At 44.2% G+C, this 15,399-nt stretch overlaps 1 protein-coding gene across 10 annotated transcripts; it reads right to left on the bottom strand.

Moving 5' to 3' along the window:
• Positions 1 to 5,617: 5,617 nt before the first annotated feature.
• LOC120654844 (protein RRC1-like) lies at positions 5,618 to 15,045 on the bottom strand. Of its 10 annotated transcripts, none has more exons than XM_039932516.1 (19): positions 14,894 to 15,045; positions 13,914 to 14,037; positions 13,666 to 13,798; positions 13,468 to 13,513; positions 12,005 to 12,056; positions 11,773 to 11,922; positions 11,377 to 11,496; positions 11,126 to 11,291; positions 10,888 to 11,000; positions 10,661 to 10,732; positions 9,712 to 9,933; positions 9,244 to 9,302; positions 9,057 to 9,135; positions 8,763 to 8,900; positions 7,578 to 7,802; positions 6,707 to 7,488; positions 6,444 to 6,619; positions 6,058 to 6,255; positions 5,618 to 6,027 (listed from the first exon to the last, which is right to left on the bottom strand). In XM_039932516.1, the coding sequence occupies exons 2-19, from the start codon at positions 13,971 to 13,973 to the stop codon at positions 5,996 to 5,998; spliced, it is 2,823 nt and encodes a 940-aa protein (XP_039788450.1). In that variant the 5' UTR covers positions 13,974 to 14,037; positions 14,894 to 15,045; the 3' UTR covers positions 5,618 to 5,995. The 10 variants fall into 10 exon arrangements, with proteins under 10 accessions (XP_039788450.1, XP_039788451.1, XP_039788444.1 ...); XM_039932517.1 differs by adding an exon at positions 14,509 to 14,799 and having other exon boundaries at positions 5,618 to 6,255; positions 13,914 to 13,983; positions 14,894 to 15,033; XM_039932510.1 differs by having other exon boundaries at positions 5,618 to 6,255.
• Between the last annotated feature and the right edge of the window lie 354 nt (positions 15,046 to 15,399).

Below are 15,399 nucleotides of genomic sequence, written 5' to 3'. Positions count from 1 at the left end.
CTAAGACCTGGAAGGCCTGGCTACCCGTGGCAGAACTTTGGTATAACTCCTCTTTCCATTCTTCTTTGGGTTGCTCTCCTTTCAAGGCATTATATGGCTATGAACCAAACCTGGGCATTAATACTGTTAGTGGGGATCCAGCATCACTTGAGACTATTGTCAGTGAGATTATTCAAGAGAGAGAAGCACATGTTGCTATGCTAAAACTGCAACTGGCCGTAGCTCAGAACAGAATGAAAATTCAAGCTGACAAAAACAGAATAGATCGCACGTTCTTGGTGGGCGAACAAGTTCTACTTAAGTTGCAACCGTATGCTCAGTCCTCTGTAGTTAATAGACCATACCCAAAATTGGCCTACAAGTTCTTCGGCCCTTTTGAAATATTGGAGAAGGTGGGCTGCGCTGCTTATAAGTTGGCTTTACCCTCTGACAGCCAGATCCACAACGTGTTTCATGTCTCCCAGCTAAAACCATTCATTCCTAATCACACTCCTGTCTATTCTGACATTGGCACTTTGACTGATCTCTCCACTCATGACACAGAGCCGGAGTTCGTACTGGATCGCCGCCTCGTCAAGAAAGGTAATTCTGCTGTGCCGCAGGTACTGGTGAAATGGTCCAAATTGCCGGCAACTTCGTCTACATGGGAGGATTTCTACGTGGTCAAGAAGGCGTTTCCTGCTGCTACGGCTTGGGGACAAGCCGCTGCTCAAGGGGGGGGGGGTGATGTCATAGCCCATGATGCGCCATCGACATGAAGAAAGCGCCAGCACATTAGGATTAGAGAGTTATGTTTTCAGTTTGTGATATCACACTGTCATGTGGGCCTTGAGCCATGGAGGAGTGCGGCTATAAGCCTTGTACGAGACGAACTCGAGACTAAGAACTCAAAATACGAAATGAACTCTCGGAAGAGGAAGCTGTCCTCGTTCCGTTTCCGAGATCTGTTCTTGCTGTGAATTTCTCACGCCTCGTTCAATCGTTGGCAACGGGGGTAACAGCCCGTTGCAGCTTGTTGACGAAAGAGATCAGCCTCTCCATGGCCGCCGTGCCGGGAGGGTACGATCTGTCCGGGTCGCGAGAGGCAGCGTGGGAGGCGAGATGGAAACGCGGAAAGGGAAGTGCGGTGGAGGTGAGGTGAGGCCGACCGCCTAGCCGCATCTAGGCGCCGGTCGTTGAAGTCGAGCTAAGGGCTTCGGGCGGAGGTCGCCGCGCTGGCCGGGGCGGGGGACCAGGCAGAGAGGCATGGGTAGGGGGAGGGGGAAGTTGAGGTGGAGGGGGTGGGAGGAGTGGAGGACGAGGCGAGGGGACGGGTTCTGCGCCGCAGAGGAGAGGCACCCCATCGCGGTGCGAGGATGAGGTCGGCGCCGACGGGTCAGGGAGGGCCTGCGGCCGGCGGCGGGGCAGAGCGGGCCCGTGGCCAGCGAGCTCGGGAGGGGCCGGCGCGCTCGGTGGCGTGGCACGGTTCTGGACGCTTGCGGCTCACGAGGAGCGCGGCAATAGCGACGGCGACGGGTCGACCATGGCGGCGCGACCGCGTTTCGGCACCGGCGATGTGCGAAACAGAGGGAAACAACCCGGACGGATCGAAGGCTCACCGGGTATTCGATTTTGCACGTGGGTGGGCAAGGAGGAGGGCTGGAGGAGGGTCGTCGACGACAGACCGGAGCGACGGGCGAAACTCTAGTGGCGGCCGGCAGTGGCAGGATCGATTCTGGCGGATTCGGACGGGGAGCAGCTCGACCAGGGGCTTGGGAAGCTGGAAGAGGTGGCGAGGGAGGTGCTCACGTGAAGAATCGAGAAGGGGCTGCCGGAGATGGTCGGAATCGACCAGCGAAGGGAGCTCGGTTCGGTCCGAGTCGGAGGAGATGAAGCTCGGTTCGGTCCGAGCCGGAGGAGATGAAGGAGAAAGCAGCGTGTGCTGATAAGGCTCACGGGCTGTTCAGAAGGCACCAGAACCTTCCGTCTACTGGACTGGCGCGACGTGTTTCCGGGAGGTCAGAAGCAACGACGACCGCATGATGTGCATCGGATGGCCCAAATTAATTTTGCTATCGTGGCCAGCCTGGTTGAGCTCCGAGGGGTGCGCGAATGACATATAGAAATGCGGCTGGCGTAATCTGGACTCTGGACGTTGCTCTCGCGGGGACCCTGTGCTCTGGCTGGCTGGCACTGACGGCTCACCCAGCGTTACTGACATATGTATGGAATATTAAATGAAGTTTATTATAAAATTTTTTACATAGATGGGTTGTAAATCAAAAGACGAATCTAATAAGCTTACTTAATTCATAATTTGCAACAGTGATGCTACAGTACCATCCGCTAATCATGGATTAATTAGATCATTAGATTTGTCTCGCGATTTACAACTCATCTGTGCAAAAAATTTTATAAATAGACTTCATTTAGTACTTCAAATTAGTAAGATTCCGTCGAAAAAAAATTGTGTTCTATCTAAACATGGCCTTAGTATGGGTTACTGCTACGTGCTTGGCATGCAGAGGGAGCCAGAACCAGCCAATCCTGGTTGAGGTTGACGAGAATGCTAGCTGATTCAACGGCCTGGTCTCAACTGTCAGGTCGAGCATGGGACCTTTCAAAAAACGACCGCTGTTTAATTATTGCACACACACGGCGTTCATGTTTCAGAAGGCCAACATGGGAAGACGTTTTTCTATACTCCGTTAGAAAGAGGTCAACATGAGTTTACTTACCTCGTCACTGCCCAAAGGCAACCTGAAATAGTGAAATGAAACATGAAAAGGATGGACAAATTCATCTCGGTCAAATCAATTTCTTTTTTTTTCTATGCTGCAGATGGGACGGGATTCAGCCCCATAAAAAGAGAGGAAAAAGAGAGAAAAATGGTAGAGTTGTGGTTGGACATGCCCAAGAACGGATATAGCAGTGGGTTGGAAGAAGGTTTCAGCCTCTCCTACCGCGGCCGGGCTCATGGAGCCTCTCTAAATCTTCTCTGTAATTTTTTTTATTATGGATAAGAGATTAAAGTTATTTGAAGGTGGAAAAGACACTTTTTCTAATAATTATCTTGGATCCGTCACTATTGCTACGGTATACAAGATCAGATCGGAAGTTGCTCATTCATCACAAGGCAAAGCTGCTTTTGGACTTGTTAAAACCAGGAGCCCGTTTTCTTCATGTGGAGTTTGGTTTGGTGGGGTCGAGCCGAGGATGGAGCCAAAGCAGGGTCGCTGTTGCTGCTAATGATGTGCCGCTCTGCGTCTCAATCGTTCCAGGTCCGGGCACCCACCGGCACCGCGCGCACACGTTTCGTGTTCGTGTTGGCGTGTGCTTGCTGACACGCCGGCTACTTCTTGGTTGGATTGGGCAGGATCTGACGTCCGGAGGTTGGCAGCATCTCTCCATCTTTGGCCTTGTTTAGATGAAGCATAAAAATTTTTTCGATGAAATCTTACTAATTTGAAGTATTAAATGAAGTCTATTTACAATTTTTTTTGCACAGATGAGTTGTAAATCGCGAGACGAATCTAATAATGCTAATTAATCCATGATTAATCCATAATTAGCTTATGGTTACTGTAGCATCACTGTTGCAAATCATGAATTAAGTAGGCTCATTAGATTCGTCTCGCGATTTACAGCCCATCAATGCAAAAAGTTTTGTAAATAGACTTCATTTAGTACTCCATATATGTGTCCAAATATTCGATGTGATGTTTTTTTGCGTCTACGGGATTTACGGGTTGTGATCTAGGGCTTTTATCTCCCTCGTCTATCTGTGGGCGTGAGTCTAGGTTTTGGACCCGCATTTCCTTTAGAAAAAAAAAAGTTTCTGGACCCGTACTGATGTGTTTTTTTCCAAATGCGCGTTTGTGATAAAAAATATAGTTTATTTTAGATTAATTAGCTTATCATCAACGTCATATATTTTAAAACGAAGATAGTAACAGTCATATCGTCCAAGATTTTGCAATAGCAGGTAATGTAATGATAAAACAAATTATAGCTATTTTATGAGCCGCTTCAGCATTTGTCTCCCTTGGATATTATGATGTGGTAATGCCCGATCTTTCGATAGGTATGATAGATTCAATTGGTGGAGAACTCAGACACTAGCGATCCGGGCTTCGAACCCCTTGCAACCACTACACTCCTACTCCATTGATTATCAACCAAACACAACTTAAATGACTTCGCCAAGAAGTCTTTTCCTGCAAACGAATCAAAGAACACAAGTAAGAAATGGTAAACTCGCAATCTGAAATTGCGGATGTATATGAAGCAAAGAACAAGATGGGGTTCAAGCTCTAATTACAAAAGGAGTTATCACCACAATGGTGTAGAACAAGAACATAGGCCCTGATTCAGAGCAAAAGGACTCGACGTCACAGTTATAATGAACGATGTTTGTTTCTCAATGGAAAACTAAACTCAACAACACATCAAATCTTAATCTGGCGGCAGCTACTGAATATATGAGGGTTAGGTCATGGATGACCCCTTGGATGTGCCTCTATGGGCTCCAACACGATACACGGGCTAACAGCCAAAAGACGGCGGTGCAGCATCCTAACAGATTTTGAACGACCACTTGTTTCGAGATTCCTATTGTCTCGACTTGATAAAAAGGTGCCATTGGAAAGCTTATCTCTTTAGCTTTCCATATATATGTACAATGTTAAATTTGAACTTCGTATGCGACATGAGCATCATTTTTTGTGTGCGCTGCTCTTGGACTTTGAGGTGGGCTCGAACTTGAATTGTTTTGGCCTCCACCTTGGCGACTCGAAATGAATTAGCCTTAAGCCTCCTTTACTTGGATACCCTTCGCCAATCATGACTATAAATGTGTGTCTTGTCCTTGTCACATTGTGTAAAATCAATTCAGGATTCCATGTAGTTCGTCCTTGCTTCAATTGTTCCATAATAATTGGTCGCATGTAAGCGTTAGCAATTTCCACAGCCTCATTTTACGTCCAGTGTCATTTGCTAGGATGCAGCTTCATCCACCGCTGGACTCGAGACGCTACGGAGAAACACACATGAGGCAGCAGTAAATCTTCCACTAACATCTCTCAGATGATGCCCCTTTGTCCATTGTTATTTCCCAGCATAACTTGCATCAGCATTAAGTCATGAAGTATTACCAGTTTTGTCCCTGATGTTTCCCGTCGCTAGTTGCCTAGTTCCCACATGAACTCACCTTTTCTGAAGAGAGTGGAGTACTCGCAGCCTTGGTCTGCGGACCAGAGCCCGCGACTAATATTTAGCTTGGCCCTTGCTTGCCGAACCAATTCGATTCCATCTCCTAAGCTCCGTGAAACATGTTAAAAAATTGACGTTGCAACATTGTCCAACTTAAACGAATTAATTAATAATTAATACTCTTTCAGCTTTAAAATATATACAACGTTAGTTGCTTGAAATAGCATGTTCCGACAGTGGGGGTATCGTTTAAGCATGTGTCAAAAGCGTGCATACACAAGTAGCATACCTGCACAACACATTAGTAGAACAGCTCACATGCTGGGGCAAAACAGGCAACACATTCTCCTGCAGCGACGTGCACTGTGCAGGAATTCGGGTGCTCACGTGAGCACGCTGGTCTCCATTGTCAGTGAACACGCCGGCATTCACCAAAAAGATACCGTGCAAGATCTCCGTATCAGCCCTACCGGGTTAGAAAAATATCAATGTATGCCAAGGATGTGCACTGGGGACGTGGGGTGATCATTCTTGGTGCACTAAACATTGGCTTTTGGCATAAAACTACACATCGACTTCATCTTAATCCGCAAAATTACCTACTACAAACAGATCATCTCTACAAAAGCATCACCTTAGTCCTCAAAACTCTGATTACAGACACGTTCTCAAGGGGCTCGGAACTGGCCAGGAAACCTACCGTGGTGCAGCCACCGATGTTAACTGATGTAGCTCGAATATTACCTTGCTCCAGGGCCCTTGTAAGCAAGCAAATGATGAATTGTGACAGGGATTTTAGGTATCGTCACCTTCCCATTCTCCTGTCCTTCTCCCTGTCTCGGCTTCTGTCATACTGGTCATCACGACCACGGCTCGTGCTTTTATCACGCACCCTGTCCCTCCCAACATCATTGCCATGGGATCGGTCTCTGCTGCGGTTGTGGTCTCGGTCCCTCTCCTGTGACTTCCTTGGAGGGCTGCGGCTTCTACTCTGGCTCCGACACCATTTCGTAGCATAATCATGTCCATCGTTGTGTTTCTCTTTCCGCTCCAGTGATGTTCTTTCTGCAAAATTATATATCACTCATATAAGATATGCAATAAAGGAAATAGGGGAGGACAAACACTGAGAAAGGTACAACATGGATCATTGTTACCACATGAACAAATAATCAGTGTGAAAATCTCGGTGAGACAATATATGTGCCAATGCAACATAAATGCCATTGTTAAAAAGGCAGGATATGTCATACCGGAAGACCGCCTGCTGTTTGCACCATCAGTTGAAGTGGATAAACCATATTCAGACTGAAGGCGCCTCCGATGACTGGCAACCTTCCTCTCGATCTCATCCATGTTGCGCAAACCCTGCTCCTCAAGAGATTCACGGTACTGCATGACAGAAATTTCAATCTGCCTCAACTTCTGCCTGCATATCAGGTAAAAAATTTGTTTGAATAACACTCTTATAAGAAATAATAAGGAAATGGTAAGAACATTGAACATGAAGTGGTACCTATGCTCTTCATCAACAATTGTATCTTTATGATGACTTGTGTGATCAGTACTAACTTCTGATGTATCGGCCTTTCCTAGATCACCAGCATCGCTTCCAGATGAATAGCTTAATCCGAAGCCTCTACCACCTTTTCTATCTTCATCATCGCTGATGTCATCCTCTCGACTCCATTTAGAAGCTGGTAAAACAGGATCATATTTTGGCTTCTTGCTTGGAAATGCATCAAGTTCAGCAGAAGCAGACTCTCTAGAGCGCCCTTTGGCAGTTCCCATACTGTTCCTAGAGACATCTAATTCATCGGCATTAGGAGTTTCCCCAAATCTTGATGCACTAGGAGCATTCAAACCACTGTCCTCTCTTCCAGTTTTATGGTGTTCCCCTTGCACATATTTCATGTCAACATCTTTCTCATATACACGTTCCTTCTCAGCCTCTTCCAAGTTAAGCAACCTGGCAACCATCATCTCTTTACCACCACATAGTGAAAGGCCATTATGCTTACAACGGCGCTCAAGTTCAGCTAATGGAAGCCCTAATAGCTCCTTTGTTGCTGCTGCCTTTCCAGTAGCCAAGGCACCATCTTCATTAAGCTTAAATCCACCATTGCCATCCTCAGAGCTACCTTTCTTTTCAATTTCAGGTGCATCACCACATAGCGAATGAAATGGAACAACACCAGAGTTGCCTGATCTAAGAAAAGTAGCCCTCAGTCCATTCAGAAATGCATCAGAAAACAAGAACCAGTCTGCCCACACTTGTAGAACTTTCATAACCCTCTCCTGCAGAACAGTAATAAATTCAAGCAATCATGTAAGAACAGGGACAAATGCAAACTCAAGTATTCAAGAAATAGTGCAATATAAATCACCTTCAGAGCTTCAGCAGTAATCCTTCCAGTGATACTGCGATACAAGTCATTGAAGCTCTCCATGACATCTGGCAAAGAAGCTTCAAACTTCGTTCGGAATGCAGAGGCGTTCTTCACAGGAGCACTACTGTTATGAAGGATGTCGGACACTAGCATAAGCCGAGCAACCTTGGTTGGAATAGAGGTCTCCTTGAGTGTCAAGGATTCTGTGAGAACCTCCACAATCTGAATGCAACAACGACCAATGAGTATTCATGCAACGAGAACTACACAAGAGACATCATTTGGATAAAAGAAGTCTAGAACACCAGAATACAGTAGATTTGCTGAATTATAAGATTATAATGACAACAATACCTGATCCACAACAATTAAACTGAACAATACAAAGATAAATTATCTACAATAGAAACCAGGTCCCAATAGTTAACATGATCACCTAAACCATGCCCATGTAACAAAATAGTGTCCAAAATAAATAACAGATACATTAGTGAAGGACAAAGATAGCATTTCATCAACCAGTATTTTACATGTTGCCATTTGATACCATTTCAGCCATCAGTGTATAAGTATACTATACGTGTGCGAAAGGGTGCCTAGCCGGATTGGTTAGGTGGCCTCAGTAGCACTCCCTAGGTCTTGGGTTCGACTCCCGGTGGGAGCGAATTTCAGGCTGAGGTTAAAAAAATCCCCTCGCCTGCCTACACGCCAAAGCACATGGAAATAGGTCCCGGCTCACCCCGGCCCGCTCTCACACGGGTTACGGTATGGGTTATGGTGCCCCTATGTAAGAGTGGGGCATGGGTTCGAGGGTTTTCTCGACCTGCGTGAGAGGTCTTCTTCTTACATTAATGCCCGGGGGGCGGCTTGCCCCTCGCAGGTCGAGTTTTTTTTTTAAGTATACTATACGTGTCACCAATTTTTACCCATTTCTGTTCTTACAAAGATAAATCAGATATTGTCAGTGATCAAAAGGGCTGTCCTTCAAATAGACAGTCAAAGCCACCGCATATAAATTAGTTAAATACATAAAGTCATCGGGGTCTTGACACATTCACACAACACAACTAGCTACTAACTGATCTCTCTGTGGGTGCACAGTTAAAAAAAGTGGTGGTACTACTTATGCAATGCAAAACAAAGAGATATGCTTATCAGATCAAATTAGAATGTAGGCTGTACCTCCCCAGTTGCATCAGCATTATCCAAAGCAAATCCCATGGCCTCTTTTATTTGACTCCTCTCTAATGTCAACGCTCGTAGCATGTCCTCAAATTCATCACGCTGTGACTCGGTCAATGTGCGCTCCACTTCAACACGCTGAAGAAGGGAACGGCAAATTAGCCTTGTAACAGAACTATTTATTTATTTTATTTTATTGATTATTGACATCAACAGAATAACTATTTATTTTATGCTATAACAAAAGGTGCAAAGAAAAAAAAACTGTTCTGACTAGGTCTGACGAACACTTACCCTACTTCTACCAGCAGCAAATGTAGATTCCTTTTCACGTTCAGGGCTTCTGTTGGATGACAAGGGAGGTGGAACCCATCTAAAATAGCACATTGCATATTACAATTTGTTAGAAGAAGTCAGTATGCACAGGTTCCATACATATTGGTCTTATTAAAATACCATTATTACTGCAAAAAGATATTACCTTCCACTTCCTGTGATCATAATGTATGGTTCTGTTCTCCATCGTTGTAAAGTATCACCCTATGTCACAACTCACAAGCTGTTAGCACTCTATCAGGACAGTCATCTGTTCCTAGTTACTTGAAATTTTATGGATGTAACAAATGGTGATTTGATTTTCAAAAATGTGTTCCAGCCATGATATGGTGATAGATGAAAAGTTGTGGAGCAAGGAAAAACATATACTCAAACATTCAAAGAAACTAAATAACTAATGTTTATTTGACAATTTAACAAGTTCTTGTGCAATACTGCAATATACAATGGGCATAGCCATGCTTACTATTATGTTAGAAAAAATCAAGCTCATGTTTTGATAGACTTCCAACTATGAACATAAATACGAATGAATAAAACGGACAACACTATTCTATCATCAGAGCATTGATATGTCAATTCAGAATTTTGAACTATAGACAGCAACAAGTACCTGAGCAAAGGAGTATAACCTCCAAACATAGTATGTGTGCTCTTTAGATTTAAGATCGAATAAGAAATCAAACAAAGGATTCCCCCGCCCTCTCTCCATTACAGCTTGTTCAAAAGCACATCCACCATCAAGTACGTGCAGAGCCATTGTGTCAATCACGTACCGAAGACGTCCATCATCCGGTGGAGCAACCACAATATCAGGAACATTGGGTGTAAGGACCTATCAAGTCAGACGAATCCACAATGTGAATTGAAGCTACCAAATCTTTTACTTGTATAGATAACCAATCATTTAGTATAATGCAAGATCACAGAATATGCAGATGCCAAATGGTCAACTGCCAACATCCTTTCTAGAAAATCAAATACTGGATCTGCCTACATGAGAAGTAACCAACATCGTGGCCAGAAATTTTAGCAGCACTTGTCAGACATTAGAACAGCATGTAAGCCCACCTTACATTGAAGGCAGTTGAGTACAATAAGAACATTGGAAGTGCGTGCAGAATGAGGGCACTTCAAAATTGATATTAAGTTCGCAACAATGAAGTATTGCAATTTCTCTGGTCTACACAATTCCAGCAACCAAGTATTTTCTAAGAGCCACATTCCACATTATGAAGTATGAAATATCCATCCTTCACATTCTAACTCAAAGCAAAACAAAGGAGAGCTTTCGATGGTAGTTCTTTTACAGTGACAGGATGACCTAGATAGCAAGATCACTGCACTCACAAAAACTAAAGCAAAAAGAAGAAAGACAACACAAAATCACTAGAAATAACAAGTGCATATAGTACTACTGTAGGATTAAAAAAATGGCAGAAAGATAACACAAAATCACAAGGAAGACCACGTGCATATAGTACTACTGCAGGATTAAAAAAAATGCATCCTAGAATAAATAACAGATGAATTAATAAGGTATTATGCACAACTTCCCCTACCAGCTCTGAGGTTTGTGGTGTAACAGATGCAACAGCAGGGCCGCCAGGACCAGAAAGTATGACTGTGCCACCCTGTATAAAGCAAAGAAAAAGCATCAATGGCAATTCATGTGTGCAATGCCAAAAACATCCCATTCCATTCTATTAAAACTTGCAAACGCATCATGAGAAAAAAAGGTCAGATGAATACAGAATTTAATACGGCATGGAAGGACAAAAAAGGCAACCTCTTTATTTCTGATTGCCATGTGTCCTGGAGGAGGAGCGGGCAATGCTTGTGATGGAAGAGCAACAGATTTTCCCCATCCAATCTTCAGTTCATAGTCATACACAATAACACCTGAAATAAACATTAAAATAAGCTGAAAGTAAGAATAGCAGGCAAAAAATAACATTTCAAGTTCCCATAACAAACAAACATGATCCCTATGGACTACCACCACATGGTTGCATGTCCACACTAACCTTGCATTTCATCCTTTGCTGCCTGTCCGTCTGCTCTATTCATAAAGGCAACAAAACCACAATTTCTTTGCCTCCTGCGTTCCTCTTCTGTTCTAGGCCACATAATCTTGACACTAGCAATAGGTCCAAACCGACCAAAGGTCCTTAACAGAAAATTCTCATCAACCTGAATCATAGCATGTAATACATCAGGATAGCTAACTAGATAATGCATATAAGTTTGCCAGAAAATGTGAAGCGGGGAAATCAACCTTTGGAGATAGATTGCCAACATATAAGTTTGTGGTTTGAGGATCACCATCATCAAATGATCCTGGAAATCTTCCAGTCGGATCAAATTCATCTGGTATCTCATCAAACCGGCTAGAGGGCTGCACGAAACAATTTCAAGAATCAATGCAACAAACATAAGGACAAACTAATAATATTTATAGAGAAGCTGCAAATTAGTCACATAAATTTCTCATAAGCTGCAAAACAGATTAAGAACAAGCTGCAAAGGAGTTGAAGATATTGGTATTCTACACCCTAGTAACTTGACAAATAATATTCAACAAACCAAACAGAATATGGATTACTCCATACGGTCCTCTAGTGGAAGTGTGGAATGAAACAAAAGGACCATTTTTGCAAATATAAGCACCTACCATGGAGCTATCACTGTGTCGATCACGCCGGTGGTCTCGATCCTGACTACGCTTTTCCCGTTGCTCTTGCTCAAACTTAAGTTCCTCCATGAATTTATCTATTACACGTGGCTTTCCTTTTTCCTTTTCCTTTGGCCTTTCTTCTTCCTTCTGCAAGTCAAGATAAATCTTCAACAAAGAAACTATACAGATTGACTGAAGTAAATCATAAAAATAGTGGAAGTGTCCTAACCTTCTTCTCAGGCTCTTTTGCAAACGATGGTGGCAAGAAGGACGGAACATACCTGGAGAAAAGTACGCTATGTATAAGGTCTCTATGATGCTCACAAGTTAGATCGTTGTGCTATGTATAAGGAATTTATGACTAACATGCTCACAAGTTAGATCATATGCATATCATACATAAACAGAAGTGATATGGGGTTACGAGAACAACAGAGGCAAGGAATTGCGGCATTGCAGGTATGATAGTATTTCAGGTTTTCTCACTTCAACTAATGAAATTTCAACCTCCACTCCTAAGTTACCAAAAAAAAACATCCATTCCTTTGGTCTATTATATATGCAAAATTCTATTAATGCAATGATGCACACAACTGAATTTTTTTATTCCCAACAAGCTTGAAGAAATCATACTTTGTATTGAAAAGTATAATTGATCCTAAAGCTTATGCTATCAGGCAACAAGAATTTAATCGCAAGCACATAAAAGTTTCAATTCGATCTAGCCTGGGCACCGCGAACTGTGAAGGATGCAAAAAGGGTACATGAGTAGACATGTAACTTTCTGTTCTAAGTGGCTGAAAACTCTGGAACTAAAATTGGCATTATTGACATGTGGGACTAGCTACTGCTACAAAGGTACAATAAATTTCAAAGTTCTCAAAAGAACACCTCCAAATATACAGAGACCATCATTACCTACCCAAATATTATGCCGTGTAACTAATTACACTTGCCCAGATCCAACATGGGTATTCTCACCATACTCAACCCAATATCCTAATACCATCAAAAGGGACATTTCTACATAGATATGGTAATCGAAACAATTATCGAGCCCAAGGAGAGCAGTGGACAAGGAGTCAAGGACAATCACCAAACACACACGAATGCAGATCTGTGGTATCCCCAGTTTGGATAACTCATTGAGTTAGATGACTAGTATATATTCATCGCTAGACATTACAGTCCACTGTTCCATGAGCCATAAGGCGCACCTAGTCTGCCGACCTACAACCCCTCAAAAGATAATGCATTGTGATCGCTACAGACGTGCTAATATCATAAACAAACATTTAGAACAAAGACAAACATGAGCTAGTATGATGTCATCACAAACTTAAGTAGCAAGAATAAATTGCTCCATCAGGTAACTATAGTTTAAACTACAGTGTAAATGCAAACACAGCCATGCAATAAGTTGGTGTGGCCAAGTAAGGCTAGCCAAACTATTTTCTTCTTCACACTACCCATATCATTGTTTTCAACTCCGTTCAGTACTTGGTAAAAATTTTGATGTTATTACAAGAAGCATAATGTAAAAAGAGAAAGTTATGTGCCAGAGCATCATAAGGCAATCAGAACTAGGTCGTGTCTCTGAAGTCTGGTTATATTGGTCCCATGCCATCTAAAGATGTAGCAGCGGTACCACAGGATACCATCTTCTAGAAATCAAGTATTTTTGCCGTTTACCTACTGCCCTTCTTTGGAACAGACCCCCCATCTTTGGATTTTCCACCTGCCATTGCCGAATGAATGAAAAGGCCGATCTCTTGATCAATTGGAGCAATAAAAGAAACAATGCATATATCCATCTTGGAAGGTAGTGAAACTACAAAGCGGAAAGGTACCAATAAGAACATAAACTAAATTGAAACCCATGCCACTAACCTTCAGGATCAATCTTCAGCTTTGCATTTGGGTCGATCACACCACCTCGGACAAACTTAGCCCCAGATGAGCTGTCACCCTTGAATGACTCGACAAATTCCGCATATACGCGTGCTGCTTCATCTTCCTCCCTCTTTACATACCAATGCAGTCAAAATAAAACATGAATGAACACACAATACAAGGGAAAGAAGGTAAAACTAGTGTCACATGAAAAGGTTAAAAAAGGATTTTATTTGAACCCTAACCTTCTTCCTCGCCTCCTCAGCCTCCCGATGCTTGTGGTACGGAACCTTCTTCGAACCCATCTGGACGCTACTACACAATCATCACAGAGCATCAAAACCCGCACTCTTCGAACGTTTCTACCGCCTACATATCATCAAAACAGAATACATCTTACGACAACACATAACAAATGATAACCACACGAAACATGAGCACATAGGGCATCGCCCACCCTCAAATGCTACGAACCACACCCATCAGAAGTTGCTACCTACACCATAACCCCGTCGCAAAGACGCAAACCCTAAGAGCACCCCAAGCAACCCTATCCCTACCCCCTTCTAATATTTCGAAATCGCAGTGCACCAGCAACTGGGAAGGTTGATCGGGCGCGCTAATCAGACCACAGGGACACAAAGGACATGGGTGTACATGTGTATACCTGATAATTTTAGCAAACGAAATCGAAGTTAGAGCATCTCCAGCAGACTGCTCATATTCACCCCCAATACCAAAAAACTAACATTTGAGGGATTTTGGAGATGAGAGAGAGCTCCAGCAGATTACCAATAACTTCCATACCAAAATTATTTTTAGCAATTGCCAAAATCTCGCCTCCTCTCCCCTAGATGTAGGGGAGAAGCAAGTCGTTCATCCGCCGGCCGAGCGCCCCTGCTACACCCCCACCGCGACGGCGGCGGCGCACCCTGCGCCCCGGCTACACCCCCAGCGCGGCGGCTCCCTGGTTCCGCCCCGCGCCTGTGACCCGATGGCGCCCCGCGCCGGCGACCTGACGGCGCCCCGCCTCGCGCCGGTCTACCCTTGCCTCGCCTCGCGAGGGGCCGGAGGGGACGGGCCCGCTGCTGGAGAAGAGAGGATGGGAGGAGAAGAAGATGGGTGGAGCTCCTGCCGGCGCGGGTCAGATCCAAGTACACCTCACATTAGGGTTTGGGGAGCTCCGTTTCGCACAGCAGGATGGGAAGAGAAGGGCCGGGCATACCTGGTGGATGCTCGTCGCCGGCAAAAAGGGGCCGGCGGAGGCGTGGCTGATTGCGCTCCCGCTCGCCCAGCCGGCGCCGCCAGGAACCAAGAGAGAGAGAGAGAGAAGCAGAAAGAAGGGAACGGGGGAACGAAAAAAAGGTGACGGGGAAGGGCCCGAACCGTCGTGAACGACTAGGCATCGGACATCCGGACCGGTCGGTGGCCAGACACGAGCTCGATCAGCCTAGCCCAGGAGCCCAAAACAAGTGGACCGAAATGAGTACGTAGAGGCCCAAAATCAAAGAAAAATAGACCTGGATTGTTGATTGTTCTGGAAGACTCCAGATTGTTCTCGAGCATAGAAGATTCCTCCGATTAGGGCGTCCGCAATGAAGAACTTTTTGCTAGCTATTGGCATTGTTTGGTTACGGATGCTATTCTAGAATTTCTAGAATGCACACTTCTTAAAAAAAGAATCTCGCATGGAGGGTTTAATGAAGTTTATTTGTAAAAAAAACGAGTGCC

The sequence above is a fragment of the Panicum virgatum genome, chromosome 1N, assembly GCF_016808335.1.
Source record: "Panicum virgatum strain AP13 chromosome 1N, P.virgatum_v5, whole genome shotgun sequence".
Classification (NCBI taxonomy): Eukaryota; Viridiplantae; Streptophyta; class Magnoliopsida; order Poales; family Poaceae; genus Panicum; species Panicum virgatum.
Note: the sequence above shows the minus strand (reverse complement) of the source record. Positions and strands in the feature narration are given on the sequence as shown.

Bases quoted from the DNA above. Each gene is read 5' to 3' on its own strand.
- LOC120654844 (XM_039932510.1), bottom strand. From the start codon at position 13,973: ATGGGTTCGAAGAAGGTTCCGTACCACAAGCATCGGGAGGCTGAGGAG. The intron at 9,303-9,711 runs GTACTTGTTGCT...GTTGTGACATAG, and splicing joins GGTTATACTCCTTTGCTCAG to GGTGATACTTTACAACGATG. The intron at 6,620-6,706 runs GTACCACTTCAT...CCTGATATGCAG, and splicing joins ATTGTTGATGAAGAGCATAG to GCAGAAGTTGAGGCAGATTG.